The 20,014-nt window shown below is 34.5% G+C and overlaps 1 protein-coding gene across 1 annotated transcript in view; it reads right to left on the bottom strand.

Moving 5' to 3' along the window:
* Positions 1-6,378: 6,378 nt before the first annotated feature.
* The window catches only part of LOC150099952 (putative divalent cation/proton antiporter TMEM165), a 35,259-nt gene continuing 21,623 nt past the window's right edge, over positions 6,379-20,014 (bottom strand). The window contains exons 4-7 of the mRNA XM_090403182.1: positions 14,313-14,389; positions 9,394-9,555; positions 9,194-9,299; positions 6,379-7,380 (exon numbers count right to left, since the gene is read on the bottom strand). Coding sequence (XP_090259308.1) covers positions 7,313-7,380; positions 9,194-9,299; positions 9,394-9,555; positions 14,313-14,389 — 413 coding nt within the window. The 3' untranslated portion in view covers positions 6,379-7,312. The remainder of the gene's footprint in view (positions 7,381-9,193; positions 9,300-9,393; positions 9,556-14,312; positions 14,390-20,014) is intronic.

Here is a 20,014-nt window from a genome sequence, read left to right on the forward strand (position 1 = left end):
AACATTTCCTTTGAAGCAATTCTGATTAGTAACAGACGAATGCAAGTCAAACTAAATGATATATTATCTACCCAGCGACGAATCTTGGCAGAGGTGCCTTAAGGATCCCTCCTGGCACCGATTCTTTTCTCAATTTACATGACGGACATCCCGCACAATCCAAAGTCATCTATCATTGCCCTCTACGCTGACGACACAGCTATACTAACCAGATCTCTTAAACCGCATCTTTTCACCAAGAAACTGCAAGAAAACCTGCTGAAACTAGAGCATTGGTTCTCCAAATGGAGATTGCAAGTGAACCCTCAGAAGAGCATTGCCATGCTTTTCACTAAAAACTCAACATCTCCCAAAGACGACATCTTCCTATTTAATATCAAGATTCCCTGGACAGCAGAAGTCAAATATCTCGGTGTATTGCTGGACAGAAAATTAACCTTCAGTCCACATACAAAATCCTCATGTACAAAGGCATCAAAAGTCATAGCACAGCTTTACCCTCTTATCAATAGGAATAGCAAGCTGGATATCGAAATCAAATAGTTTCTCTACCAGTTGATGATTCGACCTATTATTACTTATGCGTCCCCAGCCTGGAGTCACACCCCAAGTACAAATATCCTCAAAACTGCAGAGAGTACAAAACAAATGCCTACGCATGATTTGAAATGCGCCATGGTATATCAGAGATGTTCGACTTCATATTGACACAAATATCCCTTATATTTACCCTTTACTGTAATCTTTAGCAGTAAAGTTCTTCTCAACATCGTCTTCACATCCAAATAAACTAGTACAACTAGCAGCAAACTATGATGAATCGATTTCTCCAAATATAGGAGACCTAAGGCCATCCTAATTCCTAACGAGAATCTATAACTCGCACCCACTCGTTCAGAGCACTTAGCTCATAAACTTTCCCCTACATAGTAACCTTATCAGATAGCAGGGATTATAAAAGCATTTTGCTTCACCCTTATAGACAGTAACGTTTTGCGTTTTTGCAAGTAATTCTGAATTTTAATACACTATCATTAGCTGCTAAAGTTCGCTATCTCTTAAACAGCAGTTGAAAAATTAAAGGGCAAAATTTAGCGCTGGCTAGTTAAATTATCATAACATGTTCAAAATGGATTTAACATATTCAAACATATTAATCATAACATATTCAAAATGGATTTGCTTTCTTCTGCGCATGACAGAAGGCAAATCCATTCCGATAATAGGGTAATCAATGCGTTCGGATGAGTGTTTATTATTATTACAAGTCGGGCAATTAGCTTTTCTTTTATTAACATTCTAGTTATTAAAATAGTAACTATTTTGCATGTATAACTGCTCTGCGTGCTAAAGACAACCCACAAGAATCCTCGCGATATTCTGCAAGTAAAAGAATATGAATATGAAAGAATAACTCTTCTAAATCCAGATGGCGTGAGAGATACAGATTCAGAAGAGGTTGTTCAGTTAATGAGCCCATTTTGTTAAAAGCTATCACCCTGGTGAACTCAACATCGAGCTCACTGTTACCTCTTCACTAGATGAAAAAAAAGCAGGTGTATGAGGACGAGGTATTAAAGCTGTTGCACAAATTGAATACGAATTCAGCAAGAGTGACTGAGGGATATCAGTATTCCTTTGACCAGGCTGTTTAATACGACTCTCTGAACAAGGAAAATTCCACAGGAATGGAAGGAATGTATGGTAATTCCATTTCACAAGAGTGGTGCAAAGACCGATGTATCCAACTGTCGACCAATTATTATCTCAGGAGTGGTGGTCAAGATTTTGGAAAAATTGGTTACGGCTCGCATTTAGAAATGGGTTGATAGTGAATCTCGACTTTGCAATGAACAACATGGGTTTACTAAGGGAAGGTAATGTTTTAGCAACTTGCTCACATTTTATAACAACGTTACCTTTGAACTAGACAAGGGGAATGGATACACCATGATACGTTTGGATTTTGCTAAGGCTTTTGGCAGACTGCTGCATAAATTGGAGAAAGCAAGTTTGGATTATAGAATATCATCATGGATAAGAGGATAGCTGACTGACAGATATCAAAAAGTGGTATACGGGGGGATGTGAGTCTACCAGATTTAAGGTAACCAGTGGTGTACCACAAGGTTCAGTGCCTGGTGAACAGTTATTCAATCTGTATATTAATGATTTTGGGAAAGATTTGACAGGCAACATATTTGCTGATGATGCAAAGATAGGGAGGGTAATCAGGAATGCTGCTGATATGCAGTCCTTGCAGATTGAGTTGAATAGGCTGTAATTGCGGGCATGGGAAAATGGGTGTCATCATTAAATGTAAAGTCATTGACTTCGGCGTGATTAGATATCCAATGTCATATTATATTGAGATTAGCTAGAAAAAACTGATGAGGCTAGAAATCTTGGAGTGTTAATAGATTGGAAGTTGAAGTTCAGGGGACCTGTGGCAAAGACTGCAAGTACAACTCAAAAGATAATTGCAATGCCGAAATGAACGTGTAAAGATAAGGATGTTATTTTGCCTCTTTACAAGGCCTTGATAAGACCTCACTTGGACTATTGTGTGCAGGTTTGATCTCCTGGTTTCCGTTGTGATTCTGATATATTGGAGAGAGTTCAAAGAAGAGTGTTAAAAATGATATCAGGATTGTGGAATACTGATTATGAAGACAGATTGAGAATTTGTAGACTGCAAACAGGAGAAAGAGGGGCGATATGATTGAAACTTACAAACTTCAAAGAGTCATACAGGATTTCAACTGATGGAATTTTCTAAGTTATGGAGTTTGGGAAAAGGACGAGAGGACATCCTTGGAACTGAGAATGAAAGCCGCTAAGAAGGGGATGAGAACTAGATTGTTTTCTCAAAGGGTGGTGCGTGATTTGAATGGATTTCCATTGGATGTTGTGAGTGCAAGCAGTGAATGAATTCAAGAATAAGTATGATTGCTGGTGTGTGTAGTATGTGGCCTCCCGCTATGAGTCTCTGACTCTCTAGAGGTCTCTCTGAATAATAATAAAACACTTGGAAAATTGTATGTATAAAGCACTTGATTTCGCATGTAGTGACGAATTCGTGCATCGCCTTATTCCTTTCTCCCTTCAACATGAATTGACTCTTCTTGGCACATTGCCAGCTACGGTTCTCTCAACTGTGAGCAGACTATACCTGCTTACTTTTTCAAATTGTTGCTGAGTCTAGTTTTTTCCATGTTATTTTGTTTATTGTATTTCATGAATGACTTTTTTTCAATGCTGGATTTAATGTTGTGGACAGCTTTCTAGCACCAAGCCTCACCTTCTACGTCAGTGAAGTACGATAATATTAGCTTACCATACCTGGAAGCAGAGCCTATTTCTATTCTTCCGCATTCATATTACAAAACAGGCATTTAGCTGTTTATTTATTTATTTATTTTTACGTAATCCCATGCAGGAAAGACTGTAACTTATCATACATTAGGATTAGTAACGTGAGTGTACAAATGGTTAGATTTAGAAGGAAAATGCTATTAATGAATAAAGTCGTAAGCAGTTAATCATGATCATATTAGAAATAATTATTAATGATTGTCGATAAGCAATTTATAATCGTATAAATAACCAATACTAATTTCATTGGATCAAATACTTTATACTTAATTTAATATATTAATAATATGATATATGTAATTTATAAAATATAATTTATAATTATACTTTAGAATTTATAATTAAATATTGCAGTTATTTGACTGCTTGGGTAACAAGAAATAAAAAGAACTTTAAAAAGTTAAAAAAAATTGTCAGAAATGCTGTTTTAATTATTTTTTCAAATGTTTTTGTTTACCCTAGTGGGATAGAAGTTGGGCTGTGTCTCTAGACATGATCAAAGGTTATGGGCATTAGGTTTGACCCGGGAAAAGTTGTGCATTTGCTCGTTTTTTGTACCAACAAAAATTAAGAGCATTCTGTATATAGACTGTCAGTAATATCATTCACAATACGACACTTTCTCGTTCTGCCCATAAACTACAAGAAAATAAATAAATAAATATTATCGTTTTATTAATTTTAAATTTAAATCATATTTCATTATTTCTATTGAAATATTACGATATAGCATGTAGTCGAATTCCCCAAAGGAAACACTGGCTCTAAACATATTCAATGTAATCTGTTTTGTGGACTTCTACGTTTCGTCGAATCAAAATGGATTATTTAAAGACAGATGAGTCTAGACCAGCTAAAGGTATCCAGTCTGCTTCCGATATAAAACTGTCCTAAATCTAATATTAGCAGGAAGCTTGTGTTTCGCAAATAAAAATATAGCTGAAATAGTTTGTTACTCTGATCTCAAGGAAATACAATCATTGAGAGTAGAATAAACCACAGTAGAAAATAACATGATGAGAATTTCCCTTGTAGCATAGCTGAACAAGTAAAGCAATGTTCACAAACCGAATTCTTTACAGAGGCAATTTCCATGGGAATTGAATACAAAAGTCAGACATGTTTGTTCAAAACAGGCCTGGTTGAAACATTTGTGACAAATTTCTTAGAAACCATACTTTTCGTGAAGATATTTTAAGTTGTACACTCAAGTTTAAAGTCAAATTCTCACTTTTTTTTATCATATACCTAACAGTATGTATTTAAATATATTCAAGAATGTATTGAATATCAAATACATGCAGAGAATTGTCTATGTCATTTATTATTCAACAGCTACACGGAGTTGCTTTGTACATTTGTGTTTTATACAGCACTCCGACTTAAACATGTGCATATATTTTATTATGTACAAAATTGAATGTAACTCTAATATGCACTATCTTCCCAAGTATTGAGACACTTTAGTCCTAAAGCAAAGTACGCAAATTGGGCGCTAGATGGCAGTGCAAGGGAACAAAGCTATCAATAGCATGTCCTTGGATAAGACAGGATATAACTGGAAACACAGATCATTCTTCGAGGATCAAGATCTTTGCTTCGAGATCTTATGATTTCGACACAAAGTAAGATAAATGCTTTTGATTGTAGATGTTACGTTCCTCAAATTCAGGTATATTATAATCCCTTTAAAAATATATGCGTACCTTTCAAAATAAAAATGAATTGATTCCATATCTGTAAGTAGCAATAATTAATTTTAATAACCAAAGAAACTTCCCAATCTCGAGACCCCCTAAAGAATAATTTTAAGTCCTTATGCCCAACAGATCATTCTTTGGTCTGTTGAGCCTAAGGACCGTAGCGTAAGTTGTTCTATATCCTATTATAAAATCAGAGTATTAGATACAACAAATATACAATAATTGAGGAGCAGATATCTAATAAATGTAGAGCTGAGAAATAAATAGATAAGATAGGGAAAAACGAAAAGTAGAAATGGAATGATATAGTATAAAAATAGTAAATATAATTACAAGAGAAAAATTTCGGAAAGACCAAAATTTTATTAAAAAGGGGGGAAAAATTAAAATGCAGGATGATAAACTAAAGAATTAATACATTCTATAATTCTTTTTTAAAGGGAAGAATGACGAGCTTCTTTTATGCCTAATAGCCTTTATAAATTGGTAGATAGCCTGGCTTTGTCCATAGCCGTCATTAATAGCTGAGCCCATGACTATCGATGATTTTAGATTCAAGGGGAGAGAGTACAGCAGGCAACTGCCGCTATCTCGTGATTCTAAGCATGACGCTTGTAGTGTTGTCTGAAATAGAATTCTACGCTTGTTTTTTTTTCTGAGATGTGGAAAAAAAGGTTCCGAGAGAGGAACAACTCTACTCGTCCCTGCGATGTCTTTCTTATGGTAGTTTATTGTTATTGTATCAGAAAAGTTGTCACGCATCTACACAGGCAACTAAGGAATTATTCGACACACACACACACACACACACACACACACACACACACACACACACACACACACACACACACACACACACACACACACACACACACACACACACACACACACACACACACACACACACACACACGGTTCTGAATTATCGTCTGATGCATTTAAACTTTTTTTTCTTTTGTGTTTTACAGACTGCTGAGTAATATTTACTGACTTGAACATGAAACGTTAAAAAGGTGTTCTAAACCTAAACGAAAGTGAAATTTGGGCAGTAAAACAAATAAATAAACAGTATTGATAAAATTCAAAATGAAATTTATGAAAAAAGAACCCAGCAAAATGTATCGTATTATCATAGAAGAAATTGAGACATAATGAAAAAATAAATAAATAAAACAAGGACCTGTAATAGAGAAAATGAAGAAATATAAACACAACTGGATGAAGTATTAAAAGAATGCAAATAGAAAGCCTGGCCAAACAACAGCTTCAGTTTAAACCAATCAGAAAAAAAAAAAAAAAAAAGCTTAGACCAACCATGGCTAACTTCGGGGGGTATCCTTGAAACACAGGTTCATGATGATCATCTTATATAACATATAACAATTACATAAAAAACAGTGAACTCATACTCAGAAAACATGATTTCTCTACTTTTTTTTCCTTTCAAATATCAGATATTTTATGTGTGGCAACCTTACACACACACACACACACATACATAAACGGTTTCTCTTCCTTCTTAATGCAAACATTGACGAAAACAGTCTGTGTTTTTAATACAGAAACACGTGACAGAGGAAGTGGTCAATTTTTCTTTCCAACAAAGGTGAATACACACTCCACTTCAGTTATTAATGACCCATCTAACTCGGCAGTTTTATTACTTAAAATACAGCTTTCGCATTTAGCAGACTTGCTACTTTATTAAAGGAAGACTTATGCTCGCGAGCTGACTAGTAATTACTATCAGCAAACAAGCTAACCGATGCGTGTAATAGGAATTAATTGATTTATAACGAATACAAGTGTGACGAGTCTCCATAGATGGATAGGGCTGTAAGATTCTTCCCGATCTGTGGGACATTTTAATCACAATGCTTCCCAAAATTAATGCTAGGCACTTTATGCCAAGCCTGCATTCATTTCTATGGAATCTCTCTCTCTCTTTCTCTCTCTCTCTCTCTCTCTCTCTCTGTTCTTTTAATATAATTCCTGGAGTTTGCCATGCGATGAACAGTTATCAACAGTGGGTATCGAAGTATATGTTGATGGAATGTGCCTCGTAATACTCCTGCTAGAAGCTGTGAAGAAATAAGAGTCATTTCACTTCAACTAGATTCACTGTTATTCTTGATTGACTGCCCTAGAGCAGGTACCGAATGGATTGCACGAGTCCTATCTACATGTAGTAAGGGAACATTTATGTTGTGTAATCTATAACAGGGGTCTCTTCGTCATCCGGGTCCTACAATCATGGCCATTGCTGCAAATCCTAAGAATAGCAATCCTCCGCAGATAGTAACTGAAATGATACAACATAAAGCGTGGTATCATTATAGTTTGTAAGGAAAAAGACAAGAAAAAATTAGATTAAAGACAATACTTTTGAGACAATACACATCCATCCATACATTTAATCCAATTCTGCATCCCCTAAAGGCGTGTATTTCGTGTTTGTTGAGATGTGTTCATGAGACCGGTTTGCCTGTTTTGGGAACGACAAAAAAAAACCGAGTTTCCGAGAGAAAAGCCCCCCATCACCGTATGAGATTAACCAATCTTTAATCCTATCCACAGCTTTGCAGACGATAGTACTCTCCACTCATCCTACTTATTTGATAAACCATGCAATACCCTGACAGCCCAGGTTACAAGATCATCTACAGCCAGTTCCTTAAACTTTGATCTATCCTTCAATGGGACAAGGACAACCTTGTCATCTTCAATACCACCAAAACACTTGCTAATGAGTATCAACTTGGCTTTTCTGGAGCAAACGAGATCTCAGCTCACCCATCCTTACCCTCATTAATACACAAATCACCAAACAAGACCATATTTATCTATTCTCACTAACATTTACCTCCAGTATTTCCTGGTATAAACACATCACATGAACAGCCTCCTCAACATCCAAGAAACTTGGCATTCCCTTTTGTTCAAAAGTCTATTTTACGTCCAACCAACTCCTAATTATATACAAATCCCAAACTCTCCCTTGCTTAGAATACTGCTCAACATGTTTTGGAATGGTACACCTAAAAACTCCCTTAAAATACTCGATGTTGTCAGTTAGGCTCATTGATGATCCTTCTCTTACAGATTCACTTCAGCCTCTATCTCATTACGCAGTGCTTCAGCATTGTGTCTATTTTACTGGTATACTTCCACGATCACTGATCCGACGATCCTCATTCTTCCACTTTCTGTTGCACCTGTTAATACAAGAGCATCAGCAGCCCAACATCCCTTTACTGTGCAACTGCAAGCACATCAACCCTGAAGTCGACTCATTCATCTCGTAAACTAGGCAGCATTACGAACCCATCAGGACTGCCTTTCGTTTCTGTGTTGCTTTGTAGATGTAGCATCAGACATTTGATGCTACATCACATACGAGTATAGCATAAAGTTACTTACGATATTCCAAATGTGTCAGCGTGTATTTAAATATCACTATTAAAGAAATATTAACAAATATTAAATCTTACTTTATTATAGCAACGCGGAATTTTAAAGCAAATTCACATTTGAATATTACGCTATAATATAAACCTGTCAGTTTATTTAATTTACAGTGACGAGTTCCTTCACAAGTCAATAATAGCCTAGAGGTCGCTGTCGTCAACTTCTTGTGAACAATATTAGAATCAGTGCTTAAAATACTACGTTTTTGATTGTTTCTAAATATTAATAAATTCTGTATAAGTTGATGTATAGTTTTAATTAGAAAATATATTAAGCAGGCATTTTTATCGCATATTACAAAAATAAAACATTTTTAATTATTATGAACATTTAAGCACGTCCGTTGAATTTCAATAGTCCTTATCATAATATATATTTTCTTTTAATGGCATGACAATAATGTATACTGTAAAAATTTTCCAAAACGAGAATAATACGTATATCCAAGAACAATAGCATAGAAAAAAAATACAGAAATAATGGCATGTAAAATTACTTGATATCATTTTTCATGATATGGATTATATAACGGAACTTATTATTTGACTTCTTTCCTTAAATTATTTAATATTTTAGTAAACAACACAAGAGTTTTAGCGCTACTGTCTAATTTGAATTAGAAAAAGGACATTGGGCATCATACTTACCTACTCGGACCGAGATTTTCTGAGCTACTATCCGACCTCCTAACACAGCCAGTAAAGTGCACGCTCCATGACCCACAATTGCCCCCACGGTTACCCCAACAGCATCCTAGATAGAGAGAAAAAGAGAGATAGAAACACGCGTTATCATGTATAACACTTAATTTGAACGATGCTAATTTTAAGCTTCATATTATCGCTACCTCTTTTGCAGCCAATATGATCGTGGTCAACTGGGATCTATCTCCCCATTCCGCTACAAAGGTCATGGTGCACGCTTCTAAAAATACCCTGAATAGTCTACCGAGGCCCCTTCGTCTTGTGTTGTTCGTAAGGCCATTTTGTGAATGTCTATCTTCTTCCATCTGTAAAATAAGAAAAATTCCTACACAATCAAAGAAAAGTTGGTGCATTTTAATTATTTTAATGGATGTTTTTACTTAAGTGTTTGTAAGTTAATTTAGTAATATTTTAAATAATTATTTGTAATTCGAAAGATTTTTAATTTGTTTGAAACTATATATTATTTTTTTAATAAATTAACATAATGTATACAAAGAAACCTATAAAACTGGGTTTTTAATTGATCGGAGATTTTTTTTCGCAGAGATGTAGCCTACTAGTTTCGCTGACTTAACTGTTGGCTTCGTCTGGGCACATAAAAAGCAACAAAACAGCTTAAAACAGAACAGAAACAAGCTAAAGTATCAGGTTAAAACATAAATGAATGCTAAATATTATCACAATTTAAATGGCAATGTTACACCAAACGTGTATGTTAGCAGTGATTGTTATACAGGTGCATTGTATAATTGGCTGCAAAGTTGAACTCCGATGTATTGAGTGACCTTATGAGTGTTTTCCAGATGTTACCGAGGATCATATCTTGGTTTTCTGTTAAAGCTTCCTCTTGAACTGATCACTACTGAATTGTCTCTTCTATGTTGTTGTTAACGTTCCCGATGTGTTCTTTATTTCTTATCTCTAATCTTCTAGAGGTTTGTCCTATGTAATTTAAAACCGCAAGAACAAGGAATGTTGTATACTCCAGGATGTTTATAGAAAGAAATCTTGTCCTTTGGTGACCGTAACAAGTTGTGAACGATCTTTATTGGTTTGAAGGCCACTCGGATCTTGTGAGGTCTTAGCAGGTTTGCAATTTTTTATGAAACTGTGCCATCAAAAGGAATGGAAATGGAAGATCTGTAGTAAGTTTCTTGGGCTTACTGTAGGGAAGGGTTGAAGAAAATAATCCTTTTCATCGATTTTTTCGGATAACCATTGTTATTAAAGTTTTGAAGATGAGATCTAATTCGTCTGTTAATAATTTGTCATCTGGTATGACACAAACTGCCCTGTTTTTTAGCATATGAATAGTACTCAACTTTTGAGAAATATGGTGCAACGAAGAAAAATGTAGGTAACGGCCAGTGTGGGTCAGCTTGCGGTAAACCTTTAGATCAACATTACCATCCATTTTCTTTTTGACTAATGCGTATAGAAACGATAATTTTCTTTCCCTTTCCAGTTTTAAGGTAAACTTAGTATTTTGATGAAACGAGTTTATTGAAGTTAGAAAATCAAAGAGATCTGCTTCACTATGTTTCCATATGATGAAAATATCATCGACGTATCTCCACTATACTGATGGTTTTAGATCCTTATGTGACAAGAAATCTTTTTGAAACTTCTCCATAATAAGTCTGCACATGAAGGAGATAAGAGGACTACCCATCGCAAGACTTGATAGTTGTTTGTAAATCTTCCCATTCCTTTTGAAGTAATTTTAACCGAGGCAATGTCTAAAAAGTTGAGCAATATCTTGAGGAAATGGATTGTCTATGATGGTTATGACTTCATCCACTGGGACACTGGTAAACAAAGACACGACATCTAGGCTAGCAAGAATGTCTGTCCCTGATATTGCGATATTTCTTAGCTTTTAAATGTTCTGTATTTCTGATATATGTGTCTGCAGTACGAATATATGTTTTCAGAAGACGAGGAAGATATTTTGAAAGTAAGTAGGGAATTTATCTCATCACTATTGGACGAAGAGATATCCCGGTTTTATGAACTTCCGGTGAACCATATGATCGTGGAGTTAACGGATGTAATGGTTTCGATTTCCTTTTAAGATCTGTCGGCCAATTGACCATACTGCGCAGAAGGTTGTTTATTTCTATGTGGTTCGTCCAAGTGGGGTCTGAGTCTAATTCACAATAATTGGATGCCTGAGAGCAACACCGATCTTTCATGTATAATCTCTGGTATTTAAAATGACGATAGAGTTTTCTTTGTCCGCTTTGAGGATAATTATTTCTTCATTTTTCTTTAAATTGATTAATCCTCTTTTCTTTGAAGGGGTGATGTTCTTGTTCGGTGGTCGGGAAGTTGCGAGGATGATTGTAGTCTTCAACCTCAAATCATTAGCAACCGGTTCAGGTAAAGAATGAAGTGGCTTCTCCACGCCGCACATAATATCTACTTTCGGAATAAACTCTTGAGTGACTGCAAAGTTAAAACCTTTTTTTTAAGGATGCTGATTTTTGTAGGTGATAAGTTGTGGTCCGAGAGGTTGAAAATAACTTTGTTATCCGGAAGGTTTGGTCTTGAATTACCGCTTTTTTTCATATAAAGCGTTGAATTTTTTGATCTGGCTATTCTTGCTAATTAAAAATATCATATTAAAACTTTCGTTAATCATGTTGTCTAAATGGAATCATAGGTTAGCCTCTATACTGTTAGAAATATCGTGTAAATGAAAGCAGAACGAATCCACCTGGCTCAGGACAAATCTAGTGTGTTGTATCCTTTCGCGTAATCGTTAAAGACGTTTTTAAATATTTCTGTTTAGCTCTTCTAGAGTGAAACCTTCTCATAAGTATAAACTTGGGAATAATGTTGTTGTTTCTGCATTTTTTTTTAAAAACGTAAGTTGATTCAGAAGTTTAGCTTTCTATTTAAGCTGTTCTAATCTTAGTACAACACTACGTACAACTTGTAACGGTCACAAAAGGACAAGATTGCTTTCTATAAACATCCTGGAGTATACAACATTCCTTGCTCTTGCGGTTTAAATTACATAGGACAAACCGCTAGAAGTTTAGAGATAAGGAAAAAAGAACACATCGGGGACGTTAACAACAACATTACTCTAATACCAATCACAATATCGAATGGGAATATTTTCACACCCGCAACATCAAAAAAGCTGCAGTAGTGATCCGCTCAAGAGGCAGTCTTAACAGAAACCAAAGTATGATCCTTGGTGATATCTGGAAAACACTTATAAAATCACTTAACACATCGGAGTTCAACTTTGCAGCCAATTATAGAACTCACATGTATAACAATGACTACTAACACACGCTCTATGCGTTTGGTGTAACGTTTCATTTGAATTTTGATAATACTTAGTATTCAGTTATGTTTTAACTTGATACCTTAGCTTGTTTCTTTTCTGTTTTAAGCTATTTTGTTGCTTTTTATGTGGCCAGACGAAGCGAACAATAAATTCGTCGAAACTATTAGAGATATATTCTGTAGAATTCTCCGACCAATTTAAAACCCAGTTTTCTATGTTTCTTTGTATAATATTCAGTGGTCGAAAATGACATTATCATTAACATAGTTTAATGAAATGTTTGTGAATGTATATTTTAACTATATATTTAATAATTAAAATGCGTGTTTAATAATTATGATTTTTTATGATTTTTTTAAATCTACATACTTTTATCGACTTTAGGAATTGGTATATATTTATACTTATTTTTCTATTTATTTTATTATTATTTTAAAAGGTGTTAGCTTATTATTTTTTTATCATTATATTTTATTATTATTTTAGAAATTATTATTATATTTTATTATTATTTTATTAATTAATTAGTATTTATTTATTTATTGTAAACTAAGTACGGTTAACTAGCGGGTTGGCGTTAGTCTTTTGTTTAAGAATGCAAACTACATTATGACAACACTCTGAAGCTGATTCTAATTTTAAAAAGGCCACATCGACAAGAACACCAGATGGAGCCACCATGCAGAAAGTTTGAAAACGCAGAATAAATCACTTTTTTTTTTTTTTGAAACTTAATTTGGCAAAAACAAAATAATGTGTTTCTACTATATTGATAAAATTTTCTGTAATCCTTAGTTCTTTTTATTCGGTGTTATTTAAGCATTAAGTGTTGCGAAGCTTTTTTTTTTTTTAATTGTGAAATTGCTAAATTTTCAATATCCGATGCTTGGTTATAAAATTAAATTAAATTGATCCCCGTTTACTAGTTATAAAATATTTACGTTGATGGTTGGCAAGGTTTAGTTTGACAACTGCTATCTTTGAATAAAAGGATTTAAAGAGATGGCTGGAATTCAGTGACACACAAAAAAAAGTGTGTGTTCACCTTTTTTTTTTTTTTTTTTTTTTTAACGCGTTCTTGACAAAATTTAATTGTAAGCTCCAGTTCATTTACGAACTGATAAATGTTTTGTGCTGTGTTAAGTAGCAATGCAAATAAACAGTTACCGATTACAGGATTAATAAAGAATATAACGGGCTTTATGGTATGGAGAGTTAATAAACATAAAGTAAATAAAGAAATTATGAAAGTTAAAATACGGATCATAAACCTGACGGGTGTTAAATGAGACCTATTAAATAATGTTTATAAATGGATAAGGTTATTTTCGTATCTGAAAAGAGACTATCCACTTATTTTAAACATTAAAACCAACAATGACGTTGTGGTCTTCCATGATAAGTACCACATGATTAATATTTAGCAAAATAATCTGAATATCAGCCAGTATTTTTAAGTTTTATAGTAAAAATAAAGTAAAAAAAGTAATTAGAAAGAACGTATTTTGAGAAATCAGCAAATAATTAAAAAAAATTAAAAACGTGAAAAATATATCAAACATAGAATTTTATAAAAACGACTTGGAATATTTTAATTAAGTATTTATCATTTTGTTTAGTTAATTTTGGTTATTATTTTTATCCATAAATCAGGATCCTGGAAGCTAGAACAGTATTTTAAACAGTTGATTTATTTATTTAGTTTAAAAGACCGAAATTTTCGGTTGAAAAACACACAGATAGTGCAAGATCTACCTCACTTTCTTTGTCTGCCACCTTTTTCTGCACTTCTTCGTACTCTTCTCTGCTATCTTCTGCTGACATCGAATAGCCTGAAAAAAAAAAAAAAAATTGAGCATCAAACCCATCAAAATGAGACCCCGCACGTAATATTAGATTATTTTTTATTCTTAATCTTCCTTAAAAATATAAAAACGCAAATATAAATTACACTAAAAAGCATTCAATATGTTTAGTTTATTTAGTACAAATTTCTCCAATTGATTCTTCCTAATATTTGTATTTTTTAAGAAAATAATAAAATAATTTTATGGAACTATATGAAGGACATTCGATATTTTAATATTAATAAGTAGTTGTTTATTATTATTATTACGTGACATCTCCATGGAGTCCAAGAACTCATCGCGAGAGGGCGCTCTACACCATACAACCAACCGTGTACACTGACTCCATCTACATACTACACAGCTTTCATCATCTACACACTAAGCAATATTTTTAGTTTTTAATTGCACATGCGCGGGATGCAAAACCCGAGTTTTTCAGAGGAAAAAATCTACTAATTCCATATGAGACAGCTAATTCACATTCAATTAAAGAAGGTCCATATAAAGATTCCTCTCGTCATGATGAGAATCCAACTTAACTCTTTTTCCAATCGAAGGATGCTTTGTCCCATGATGTTCCCCGTACTGTTCATCTCGCATGAACAATTGTTAATAAAAAAAAATTGTATTGTGCGCATTACAAGAATATATGCATATTTTGTCGTATATTACAGTGTTTTTGAGCAGGCGTTTTTAACTTAAGCCTTTAAAAAAAAAAAATTACGGAGTATTCATTTCAATCATTTGTCGTAAAGGTTTCTAAACCGTTTTAGCAAAAACACATGCTGAACTCTCACGTTAGCATCCCCCCCCCGTGTTATTAGAAATACTGTCAGCAGTATTCTTCAGCTTCATTCCCACTCAGGCAGGATCGCTGCAACGAATCAACCACGTCCTTCACTCACTTCTCTTCAAGGCCATTTTCTCTTCTGATCAGAAGTCTTGGAGGTCCTCTCTCAAGCTGCTCAGCTATCGCTGTTGAGATCTCCTATTACTTCTTTTGCCATGTGGCTTCATCTCTAGCACTCTCCTTCTCACATAGCTGTTATCCGCCGCATAACATCACCAAACCCACCTCAGCCTTGATTCCTTAATCTTTCTAGATACTTGGTTTTCCTTGAATTGTTCTCATGATCAGGGGAACAATGCTCTTGTCCAATCCTGTTACGTCACTTGCAAGTCTCAGCATTCTCATTTCAAGTACATCCATTCTCTTCTCCCATCTCTTGGTCATCTGCCAGGTCTCAGTGTAGGTCTTACTACTATTTTGTAGAGCTTTCCTTTTAACTTAAATAGACAGTTTTCTATCACACAAGATACTGGAAACCTTTTTCAAGTTTTTCCACCTGAGTGAATCCTACTATTGAAAGCAAACCAAAGCTTTCCTCCATCAGTCAAGATTTTCGTCTTCTTCCTGCTCAGATTTTGTGCAAATCACCACATCATCGTCTACGATGAGTCAGTTCTTGCTGTCTCTGTCAACACATCCAATAGCATAAATAAGAAGGGGCTCAAAGCTGACTCCTCGATGAACTCCGACTTTTACTGGGAATGCCTCTGTGGTTCCTGCTCCACATCTCACCCTTGTTTTACTAACCATCATAAATGTCTTGTACAAAACGTATATACTTCTTTGATATCATTTTTCCCCTCATATCTCTTTTCTTGGGACTCTATCAAAGGCTTTTTCCATATCAACAAAGACTAGAAAAAGTTCTGTGTTACAGTCTATGAGCTGTTTTAGAACAAACATGGCATCATTTGTTCCCCAATAAGTAAGGTATAAACCGAAATTGCTCTTCGGTAACTGGCATTAAGTTTCGTAATCTCTTCTCAATTACCCTTTCCCATGTCTTCATAGCGTGACTCATGAGTTTAATTTCTCTACAGTTGCTACATGACTGGATATCACCTTTGTTCTTATATATTGGAACAACTACTCTCTCTCTCTCTCTCTCTCTCTCTCTCCATTCCTCTGATATTTTCTGAGTTTCAATAAATCTGTAAAGACATCCGTTAATAGAGTCACGCCCAATTCACCTAGAGATTTCCATACTTCTACTGGAATGCTATCAGATCCAACTACCTTTCCGTTTTTCATCTTGCTATTCTTCCATTCCTGCTATGTTAGGAATTGGTCCAAGAACCGGATCTCCTCCATCCTTTTGTATATCCCTTTTTATTTCATTAGTTAATTTTTCAAAATACACTTTCCATCTATCTAACACATCCATTTCTTCATACAGAACGGCACCATCCTCTATCTTAAATCATCCTGGCTTGATTGAATAAAATTAAATATTAGATGTAGACCACTAAAATAACTTATATATTAAAAAATAATTATTTTAAGAAATAAAAAGTTTTAAACTATTTAAGGAGAATTTTAAATACATCTTTAAATACATCTTTATAAAGGATTACTACTAAACTCATGACATCTGAACTGAAAAAGAAACTCGGCTGTGGAGCCAGGCAAAAACCAGTCACCCCGGTAAGCAAGCTGCTTTAATATTTTATTCTTTTTATGATTAGATTTATTACTACAAATTCACAATTTCTTTAGTAGCATTGTTTTCCTTGAACTAAATGACAGATATCGTAGCGATAAGTTGCCTCGTCATCTAGCGGATGCATGCAATCTCACTGCAAAAAAAAACATACTCAAGCTGATAATAATACTATTATTATGATGATGATTATTCAAAATGTGTTCCATTTTGAATCAAAAATAACGACATCATGAAAAAGCACATTTCTGATTGCGTCACATGCAGATGATGTTTTTTATGAATAAATACCTCCTCATATCCCAGGAAACAATTCTGTAATAGTAGAATATTCATTTTTGTGTACTATGAGTTTCATCGGTTAAACTTTAAAAGCATTCCACATGCAACAACACCTTTTTTAACTTCCATATTACAGTTCAATTTATTCACGAAATTGTGCATGTGTTTGTATTCTCACAACAATATCTGATTTCTAATGACTGCAAAAAATATGAATCATTGCCTTTAGTCTCCGAGCATTCCATCGGTTCCAATTACTGTGATTGTTCTTTGTATACACAATCTGCTAAACTGTTCTATTTATTCATTATTATATATTTATTCTATTTTATTTTACTTCTTTATTTTTATTATTATCCTTTAATTTTATCCTGGAAAGTTGGAGGAAAGTACTGGAAGAGAGAGAGATATGAGACTGAGCAGAAGTAAGACAGAGTATATGTGTTGCAAAGTGGATGGCAGCCAGAAGACAGATCTGCAGCTGGGAGGAAATGTCATCAGGAAGGTTACTGACTTTAGATACTTAGGTTCAACAATGAAAGAGGATGGTGAGGTTGAGAAGGAAGTGGGATGCAGGATACAAGCAGGATGGAGGAACTGGAGAGAGAGTGAGATGGCCGCAGTGCTATGCGATAAGAGGGTGCCGATCAATCTAAAAGGCAAAATCAAAATCAGCTATGACGTATACTATGGAAACTGTGGCCCTGAGGAAAAATAACATCAGCAGGATGAAGGTAGCGGAGATGAGAATGCTCAGGTGGATGTGCGGTGTGACCAGAAAGGATCGTCTGAGAAATGACTATGTCAGGGGAAGAGTGAAAGTTATGAACTTAGGAGCGAAGATATAGGAGGCAAGGTTAAAATGGGTTGGTCATGTGATGAGGAGGGGGGATGAATGTGTGGGAAGAAAGGTCATGCAGATGGATGTGCAGGGGAGGAGGAAGCGCAGGAGGCCAAAGAAGAGATGGAGGGAGATGGTGGAGGAGGATTTGAGGAGGAAGAACTCAGATATGGCTACAGCTCAAGACAGGAGGTTGTGGAGGAGACTCACTACAAACAGCGACTCTACTTAAGTGGGAAAAGCTGCAGAAGAAGATACTTTAATTTTATTTAATTAATTTATTGCACAACCAATTTTATTGTGATCCACAAAGTGGTAGATTTATTTGCTATTCTGATAGAATAAAAAAAGAAATATTACAACTTCATTGATTTATTTCTCCCAAATGAGTAAGAATCTATCCGATTTATTTTGTTCGTTCGTCTGTCGGTTAGCTTGCACTGAGACATTTCAGTTTTAGTTTAAATTGGAACGTTTAAATGTACGGAAAAAATTACGCAAAACATGCAAAAATAATACAAACAAATCATGTCCTCATAAAGAGGGATAAGAATCTTTTATCTTTACTCCTTAGCGTGTTTTTTAAACATGCAAGTAATCCTTGGAGCTATTTTGCCAAAGTATGCATTGCCCTCTGAACTTCAACTCTGTCCAACATCACTCCCAGATCCCTAGACTTATCAACAGCCTGCAGTCCGATACCATCAATAGCATACAAAGTATGCAACTTTATAATATCAGAGTTGAATTTTTTTTTGATTATTGATATTTCATTCGAGAAACTTATCATATCGGGACATAGTTCTATTATTCATGGAACCTTGTCGAGCAAAGGTACTTTTGATCCTAAATTTCAGACTTTAAACTGATGCCAAACTAATAAGAGAAGGTGGGATGACTATTGATAATGTTCAGTTTGGATTCATGCCACAACTAAAAATGTTCAATGATGAATTTATAAATCAAGAAAGAATGAAAATCCACCATTCTTAAAGGAGTCATTATATTTTTCAACAAACAATGCAATTAGAGTAGAGACAACCGGGATAAAACGGCACTAACTAATGAATCATATCCCTTCTCCAACAGAAACTGCTGTATAGACCAAGCAAAACCATATGTTGCCGGTGGAACATATGGTTTTGTTTGACACCACCCCCGTCGTTAACGTGTTAAAACTAAGAAATATATAGTGAATGTGTTTCAGATATTATGGAATTCGGTTGAAGGGAATTGGCATTTCAACTCAACTGTTGAAATGCTAATTTGTCTTTGGTTCGCGCGATCTTTTGTTAATACCGCACCAATCATATGCAGTTCTTCGCTGCTCAAGTCTTGTAAATGACTAGTAATTTTTGCTTGAAATAATGGGAAAGAAGATGACGCTATTTGGGTAGATGACTTTGACGATGCACACAAAGAAACTGTTCTCGATGCCAAAAGTAGTGATAGCGAGTAGGAGCTTCTTGGTAAGTGGCACCATTTTCAGTTTTTTTCTGAAAACTTTAGTTTCCGAAAATTCCCGCACGTATCTCGCAACACGATTTTTTAGCTTTAATTTTGGGAAAAAAGTTAGAGACATATTCGAGAAAATACAGTATTTTTTTTAGCTTTCAAAATCTTACGTATGGATCATTGGTTAAAGATTGGATTTATATAACCCCCAAAAGAGACCAATATAGAAAATACAAGTAGCTGTAAGCAACAAGAAAACGTTGATATTGCATCTGGATCAAATGAAATTAATAAGAGTGTGTCGTCTGACATCTCTAGAGAACCAAAATTTAAAAATAAATCATATTTTTGTTTATAAATTCAAATAAAATAGATATTTAATTTTAATTAATATTTTAAATTAATTTATTAATTTTAATTAATTATTTTTTTAATTAAGTAATGAATTTATTTTTTAATTAATTACGAGGTACTTGGTAATAATGAAAATTTAAGAAGGGGTACGCGGATACCTGAAGT

The sequence above is a fragment of the Typopeltis vanoorti genome, chromosome 13, assembly GCF_054136105.1.
Source record: "Typopeltis vanoorti isolate ZY-2024b chromosome 13, IOZ_Tvanoo_1.0, whole genome shotgun sequence".
NCBI classification, from domain to species: domain Eukaryota; kingdom Metazoa; phylum Arthropoda; class Arachnida; order Uropygi; family Thelyphonidae; genus Typopeltis; species Typopeltis vanoorti.